The sequence below is a fragment of the Atta colombica genome, unplaced genomic scaffold, assembly GCF_001594045.1.
Source record: "Atta colombica isolate Treedump-2 unplaced genomic scaffold, Acol1.0 scaffold126, whole genome shotgun sequence".
NCBI classification, from domain to species: domain Eukaryota; kingdom Metazoa; phylum Arthropoda; class Insecta; order Hymenoptera; family Formicidae; genus Atta; species Atta colombica.
In genome coordinates this window covers 5,865,927-5,875,172 of record NW_017259213.1, presented here as the reverse complement: position 1 = coordinate 5,875,172, position 9,246 = coordinate 5,865,927, and the positions used below count along the sequence as shown (strand labels likewise).

Genomic DNA, 9,246 nt, shown 5'->3' with positions numbered 1-9,246 from the left:
TATATATATTGGATCGTTTGATAAGTTTGGTAAATTTCCATGAAATGGCGCTATAATCCATTTGATGACGCGACATCTCGAAAGATCCTCTTCGAACCCCTTCAGGCCAAATTTCAGCCAGAAAGGACGCATAGTTCACGTTTGGTAGTCATTTGAAGTAGGCTGTCTCAGTCTGCAAAATACTCATTGACGGCAACAATGACTTCCTCATTTGACGAGAATTTCTTCCCACCGAGCCAAGTTTTTAAGTTTGGGAACAGAAAGAAGTCACACGGGGCCAAATCCGGATAATAGAGTGGATGAGGAATCAATTCATAGCCCAATTCGTAGTTTTGTCATTGTCGACTTGTGGGACGGCGCATTGTCTTGATGGAAGAGCACTTTTTTGCGCGCCAATCTCGCTTCAAATGACTACCAAACGTGAATTATGTGTCCTTTCTGGTTGACATTTGGCTTGAAGGGGTTCGAAGAGTGGATCTTTCGAGATGTCGCGTCAAATGGATTGTAGCGCCATTTCATGGAAATTTACCAAACTTATCAAACGATCCATGTATATATATAGCAATTTAGTAATGTATATATATATATATAGCTTGTTCAGATTACAAAGAACAGTATACGTGTCTAACACCGCTTTGTCATATTTTATGATAAATCAATGGAAATTTATCAATAACAAAATGCAAAAAATGTTTGATAACCTCAACGCCAATGATATAAAAGAATTTGGATGTGTTTACCAAACTATCGATCTATTGCAATTCTTTAAGTGAGTACGATTTATTTATACAGGGGAGATCGGGGCAAGTTGTTACACGGAGTAAATTATTACAGTTATTACAGTTAGTTTTTTTAGTTGCTATAGGTGACAGCACATTTTTATGAATTTTTGTATATGATTCTTGTGATACCCTTTACTTAGTTTAGCCGCTATATATTTGAACTCTAGAAGGTACTACATATGTTTTTTTATTTTCACTATTAAAAGTAAATATTTCATTGTATAAATTGCTTGTGTTATTGTACATATAAGTTAAAGTATGTGATTCTTTTGCATATTTCTTTTATATACATTTGATTATAATAACACATTTTGAATCGATATATGTGCTGGTTTTCGATTTGTATTTTTTGGAATTAAAAAATTGAAAGTTGGGACAAGTTATTACACTTCATGGTCAGGGCAAGTTGTCACAGTGCAACAACTTATTCCATTGAAAATAATTTTTTCCTTCTACAGAATGATGCACAGACTTCTATAAATAGATTGTCGACTTTGTCTCCATATTTGAAGTAGCGCCATATTTGTGTTTCATTCTTAAATGTATAAATCACATGGATAATAACATTAATATTTTTTACATAAATTTATGCGATATTTATAGATAGGACGCATATGTGAATTAACATAGCTCGGAATCAGGTTCATCTCTTTCTACCATATTGAATCAACAATCTAGTTAATTATAAAAATCAGTAGAATGGTGCGATTTTACAAAAAAAAGAAAAGAAGGAGGACAAACAGGAGGACTTGTAAATGTAGAAACGTATATTATAGAGGTAAAGAAAGTTAAAGATGACCATCTGTATGTAAGAAAAGCAACAAATGCGTAATATTAATTTTATAGTTTTCCAACTTTAATAACTAATTAAAGAAAACATTATTGTAATAATATCTTTTTTAAATTTCATATAATTTTATAAATTTATAAAATAAATATTCCTTGTGAAATATTTCGTGTTTGATTTCATTGTAATCTTGAATTTGCTATATATTTATATATAGCTATATGCTTATACATATAGTAAATATAACAACTTGTTCCACAATGGGGTATATATAATTTATTTACTGATAGAAAATTTTAATTTTTAGTATTTAAAAATATATGATCTGTTCGATTTGCTTACACTTTTTTACATTTAAAATGAGATAGATATATATTTCGCGCTGAAAAGCGAAGATGCTGAGTGTAAAAAGTGTAAGCAAGTCGAACAGACCTATAGATACAAATCAGAAAAATATTAGCTATCTAGGTAAAGATGTACTTAAAGTAATGCGTAGGTATTCATTAATTTAAATGTATATATTAGTGGAAAAAATTGCTAATCAAAAATTGTAATAACTTGCCCCTGGTTTAAATAAATAATAATAAAGTTCTACTTATCTACATTAATTCTTCATTCACAGAAACGGAATAAGAGGTGCAAAATTATATCTTTTTAATGAAAGCATAGATATGGATAGTATAAAAATAGCTAAACGTCACTATAAAAGGTGAGATCTCTTATTATAAAATAGAAAATAGGTACTTACTAAATAACTTTTTGATTATTCTCAAGTTCGTTTTTTGTCACAAATTTTCTTCATTCAGACACTAATCAAGAAGCACAGCAATGTTTCATGTTATTGACGCATTCTTTACAAATAATTGAAAGTAAAAGATTAGTCGTACTCATTATAAAATTGCAATCACACTGAATATGTGCCACTTAAATATCTTAACATTAAATACACTGCACACGGAACATACAAAATTATGTTATGATAAAATTGAAATTAACGATTAAACTATTAATAGAGATAATTCGAAGTAATAAAAAAATTAATTAGCAAATAGAAAATTAAAGATAGCGCTGCGTAATGTCGCAAAGTTACACACAGTATTGTTTGGTCGATCGTAGTGTTGTCAGCTGGAAATTAGGTCGTAACGTAGAAATAATTCGATAACCGACGAAAACTTTCTTAAATTGTAATGTCAGAACATTTAGAAATTTGTTAATTTTAGTTTTACTCAGAAGAACTATTTGTTTGTTACTTTTCGTCTAGTTGTAGCGCTTAAATGTCTGAACAATTAAATTAAAAGTTTTAAAAATCCTGAGGAATAATATAAATTCTTACATGTCATAATGCTAATCAAATCAATTTGAGGAAAAACTAAAACTGACCGGTATGTTACATATTTTCGATTCAGTCAAGCATAAAATCAATATAACATATATTTTATATGTCGCTCGAATAGTATTATTGCTCTGTGTAACACTTAGATTGGGAAAGAACTGCGAGTTACACTTGATAAGCGCAAACATCTTCAGATATCAAATTTTCAGGTTATAAAAAAATAAATAAATAATAAAATTGATGCTAGCAATTTTAGACGCAAATGTGTAAAAATATAAAAGAACATCCTACTGAAAAAAATCATGTCATATAGTTGAATGACAAAATCATGTAATTAAAACATGTAAATCGCGTAACAGATTGTTCCAAATCAATATGTGATTTTAAAATTATGTATTTTGAAAAGTCATGATAATATGTTGTTCTGCTATAGAGTGTATTACCAAAATCCGCACAAATTTCAATTTAAATTTTTCACTATATTATGCCTCCACCAAGTTGTTCGAGAAAGCCTTATGCTTCTAGTAAATAATCATATTCTCAAAAGGGCCGCAATGTTGAAATCAAGTGCGGAGTATAATCAAAGAGCCGCGATCATTGAAAGTCTTCGCGCTAGGCGCTCAACAACGGAAATAATTCGGTTCTTTGAATATCCGAGATCAATTGTTTATGACGTTGTGGCAAATTATACGGCTTTAAAATCCAACGAAGGTTCCAGTTATGTTAGCGAGGAGTCATTCGAAAGAACGCATTGCGAGGACCCCGCAGTCGTTCAAAGGGTTCAAGCGCTGATTTCAGATGACCCAGGATAATCGTTGCGAAAATTAGCATCGATTGTTGTATAAGCAAGCTAACAATACATCGAATTGCCGAGGATTTTCGATATAAATCGTACACATTAAAGATATGACAGATGGTCTTTGAGGTTGCTAGATCAAACCGAGTTGCTTGTCTCGGCTTCCATTCTGGCCTCCCAACAGCCTAGATTTAAATCCCTTGGACTACTATTTGGAGCGTAATTGAAAGGATCACAAACAAGTCTCGGTATCCCAATGTGACGTCATTAAGGACCACTATTGAGGCAGCATCCGTCTGCATGGACAGCGCTACATTACAACGTGCATACGAACGCTTCAGACCGAGAATAAAGGCTGTTATTCAAGTTAATGCGGGATATATCGAATAATTGTGCTTTACAGAGATCCCCCAAGTGCCATGTAAACGGATTTTTTGTAATATTTAATTTTTCATTAAAAATATTTTGTTTAAAGAAATTGTTCGATTTGTCCAGATTTTGGTGACGCATCCTGTGTATCTATCATTCAATTTTTTAAAATTGAATAATAACTATAATCACATGATGGATGAAATTATTTGTAATATTATGTGATTTTTCAAATTACATTTAAAAGAATCATGCACTGATTTGGAACAATCCGTTATATGATTTACATGTTTTATACGATTTTATCAATGATTGTAACATTGTGACATGATTTTTTCAGCAAGGCAAAGTTAAAATAAACGCAAATACGTTCTGGATTTGAGTTTTCTTCAATGCGGAAATCAAGTACAAATCAATAATTTGCATTTAATTTCATTTGGTACATCCCAATTGATTGTGAACTGTATCTATTACGTATGAATATATAATTACATAGATATTTTACTTGTATTATATTTATTCTTAGAATCACAAATATTACTATTATCTTAATTTTATAATATTATTTTATTTTAATTAAAAAATAAATATATATAATCATCTTTTTTGCAAAGATCACTTCATTTTATTTTATTTATTTGTAAAAATTGTTTAATATCATTTTTTTATAAAAAAAAATTTTATGTAAATTCTGTACAATTTATTTGTAATTATAGTTTATATGTATAATACAATTGCATCATTCATCTTTTTTTAAGTTCACAATACTGTTCTAGCCATTATTATTTATCTTACAAAGCTTTGTTGTATCAATTATGCATATAAAACAATTACAGAAAAGGCCCCTATTACGAGATCATACCAAGTTCATTTTGGGTAAATGCTAGAAATCTAGGCAGAAAGAAATAATAGGTCATTTTGAAGAGAATTTAATAAGCTTAAGATAATGTTACATAAAATTTAATTTAAATTTCATTTTTTTTTTAAATTAAAGAAACGTAAAAAGTGAGAAATCACAAAAAAAATTGTGCTCCTAATATGAGATGCTCCGAAAAATCGATAATAGAACGCAAAGTATATCAGTATTGCAATTAAAAAAACTTTATTTAATGTTAATTTAACAATGTTAATGTTAACTTAATTAATGTTCCTAAAATACAAACAAACAGCCAGCGTGCGCGAAAAATGAACATGCCATAAATTATATTCAGAATTCGTTTTCAGATAGTTGGAATCAAGCATCGCAGTCTATGTTTATAGACACTCGACGTTCCAATTGTCTTTTTTATTATTATACAATAACATTTATACTTTAGCAATGATTTTCACTATGACATAGGAGCATACGTTATTTCATATTAGGAATATCCTGGGTATCTCGTATTACGATTTTCACGCCTTATAATTTTATGATCATCAAATCTAACTTCTGTAATTAAACAATTCAACACAGTCCATATTTTTCTATTACGACCTTACTCTATCACTACTTGAATATATATTTATTGCCAAATATTTATTTATTAAATAATAAATAAGGTTTAAATACTTATCTCAATGAAACTTGAAGATATCCAAATTCTTAAATCTTGTTTTACAATGGTTACAGCCATGATCTAATAATGAATTTTCTACTAAATTTTCCATCTAAGAGTTTTCAATCTAAGAGCAATAATAAATTCATGTGAAATCAAGACAACGTTTATTAATTTAGCAGAAACGCTGTTATTTCATATTAGGCACCTATCTATATAATAGGGGGCTTTCCTCTAATAATATAGTTGATTGTGAGACAAATTCTGCATAAAATTATTATGCATTTTAATGTTCTCGCCACCATTACATTATCAATACATACATTAATATATGCTTTATGTTTTTAAATATAAGAATTTATATTCACTGATGATTACATTTGCATTGTAATTGTATTGCATTTACGCAATCCGATATTTGCATACAGACGTAACTCACGGATTGCAAGATTTATATTTCGTGCTCGTTTTTCATATTTATAATCTAAGCAATTAATAAAAATATCAAATATGAAAGCAGACAAGACCTCTGTTTTAAAGGAGAATTTTGGTTTAAAAGCTTGATTTTTAGATTATTTTCACGAATTTTTTTTGAAAAATTCATAAGATCAAATTAGGGTTGTTTCTACCTATTAGTATATATTTCAAGTATCTTTTAAAAGTATCTTTTTTATTGTAATTTTCCAAGAAATAAGCCTTATATAATAATTTACGTAAAATCATGCAAAAAACACGGTGACCATGATTTTTCAAAATTAGACCAATCGCACTCAAATTTTGTGCACATCTTTAGCGCATATATAGTTATTGTCTGAACTACAATAAAGTCAAAATGTTTATTTTTATTTATTTTACAGCACTTAACGTTAGATAAAAAAAATTCGAAAAAATTGAAAAATTTTCAAAATGATGCCATTTTTTTTCTTTCTAATATTTTTTTTGTCATAGATTAAACGATAGTCAAACTCATATGCTTTAAGAATTTCTTTAGTTTTCAAACGAGCAGAACAGCTGCAATGGTCACCATGTAGCGTCTTTTTTTTCATCATCTTACATAAACTGTTATATAAGGCTTATTTTTAATAAAAAAATTCTAAAAAAATGATTTGGAATATGTAGGAACAATTCTGATTTAAATAGATTTAAATTCTTACGAATTTTTCAGAAAAAATTTCTGAAAATAGCCTAAAAATCAAGCTTCTAAACCAAAATCCCCCTTTAAGCTACTCGCTAATGCTGAAACGAGGAAGCTATTACAGCTTAGAAATAACTTTCAAAAGGTTTAAACAAAACGACCGTGATAATATACATGATAATATACATGATAATAAACTGTATATCAAATTCTTATCACTGTCTTAGCATCATCTATCTATTGCAATGCTGACTCAGCTATTATTAAATATTCCATTAATTTTCCTTGTAAAATACAACGAGAATCTACGTCAACTGATTATAATTAGCGTAATCAGCGTGATTGATACTCTCGGGAATCGCTTGTCTTAACCTTTCCTCTCTTTCAGATTTCCGAATTCGACGAATTCATGTCAATATTCCTCGTGGAAATGCCTTGCAATTAATTTATCTGTGAATCAGACCGTTATATAACAATTATTTTTGAAATTTTCAGCTTTGGATGATTGATTACTTCAATATTTTATTAGAATCTTAAGTATTACTAAAACAAGTTTAAAATAATATTTAACATATTACTTTGATGTTTCAGAATGACTTGGATCGATACAATAATTAAGACACTATTTATTGTGATCATTCTATGGTTTTATCGTAAGAATATATTCTTTTATATTACAAATATATTTTAATATATATATATGTATATATTTATTTATCATTTGTTGATTAACTTATGAAAGAGGATTGTGATTGGGTTATTTTTTATTTGTATTTTATTATAATTAAAGACATAGAGAGAAAATATGATATGAATATATATATTGGGCAATATATAAATTTTAAATAATGTAAATAATATATTAAAATAGTAATAAATATAAATATAGTAATAAACATTTTACTAACTGAAAACAAGGAACCAAATTGGCATCTTCGGTTGTTTTAACAGAATACTCGATTTTGGCGATAATATTAGTTGGCGATAGTTTTAGTATTAAAGACCTGTTTTAACTCTTTAAATAATGTAAAACAGCATATAGGTGGTACACTTAATTTCTTCCGGTTTTTCGTCTCCAAAATTAATTTGTTTTGAAGAAAAGATAAATGAATATTTTAATGAAAGTAATTTCCTCCATTTTCTATTATTTTTTCCTATCTCTCGGCAACAGGATAATTCCACGATAGAACGCGATATCTTTCGAGGCGATCCATTCATTCATCCATTTTTACTTCTTCGTAACTAGAAAAATGTGTGTCCGTAAGTGCGTTAACCGAAAAGAGATTGTAATCCGACAATGCCAAATCTGGAGAATACGCTAGATGCAAGAGGACTTCCCATTCAAGCTCTATAGAAATATCTGCTTTACGTTTTTCGCGATCAAGTGTTATCATGCAATAAAATGACTTTACATTGATTGTTGATTACGGATCTTTTTTGTCTTCAACTTGTTTCTCAATCGGCATAACTGCTGTTAGCGATCAGCTGTAACGGTTTCATTTGGATGCAAGAATTCGTAATATATCCACCCTTCTGGTCCCATCAAATAGAGCAAAATCTTATGACCGTGAATATTCCTCTTCGGCTATTGAAGTGGATGATTGTCTATCTCATCCCTAATTTTCTCCGCTTGGAATTATCAAAATAAATCCATTTCTTATTACCAGTCACGATAAGCCACAAAAAAATTCTTTTTTCTTTGTCTGGCAAGCAAAGAAATCGCGATAGATAGCAAACGATTCGAAAAGGCATTTTCTGACAACTCATGTAATAATCATATACTCTTCCTTATGAATTTTTCCAATGAATGGCATGCAAGCGTTTTGAGACATTGGAGTAACGCTTTCGACAACTCTAAAAGTGTTTGAACTGGATTCTCATCAAGCAATTTTTGCTCGACATCTTCAAATTTTTTTCGACTGTCCGGAACGTTCTTTATCTCCTATGTCAAAATCACTGTTTCGGAAGCGATTAAATCAAGCTCTGCATATTCTTTTCGAAATTTTATTATCATATATTTGGATAATAAGTGTTCGGATAATGCGTTTCAGCTGCGGTTTTTTTGAGGTTAAAGCAATAAAGAAGCACTTGTCGAAAAACAGCTTATCACGGTTCATTTTTAATCGATGGAAAATCTCTTTGGTGTCGAGAAATCTAATCTGCGAGGACTGAATCACTTTCAGCAACATTTAAACAAAAGACATGCCACTTCACTGTTGAAACTCATCAGCGTTGGAGGCGGCATCTTTTAGTGGTAGAAGAGCGGCAGAAATTAAATTCACCACCTAATAATATGTAGTATTTTTTATTGAATTTTAATTATAACTATTTAATTTGTCTATACAGTACAGCTTATTCCAGTAATTTCAGCAACACTACACATTTTAATAATATATTGAAAATATTGAAGTTGTAGCAATATTATTGAAAGCTTCAGTATTGTTCAGGTAATTGTAACTATCTAAGACTCATCAAAAAAATTCTAATAGTTTTATTTCACTATTAATTA

General features: G+C 29.3%; 1 protein-coding gene across 1 annotated transcript in view; it reads left to right on the top strand.

The window, feature by feature from the left end:
• LOC108694959 (fatty acyl-CoA reductase 1-like) overlaps nt 1-9,246 on the top strand; it is a 28,548-nt gene that overhangs the window by 16,030 nt on the left and 3,272 nt on the right. The window contains exons 6-8 of the mRNA XM_018204652.1: nt 593-769; nt 2,192-2,278; nt 7,329-7,390. Of these exons, the coding sequence (XP_018060141.1) occupies nt 593-769; nt 2,192-2,278; nt 7,329-7,390 (326 nt within the window). The remainder of the gene's footprint in view (nt 1-592; nt 770-2,191; nt 2,279-7,328; nt 7,391-9,246) is intronic.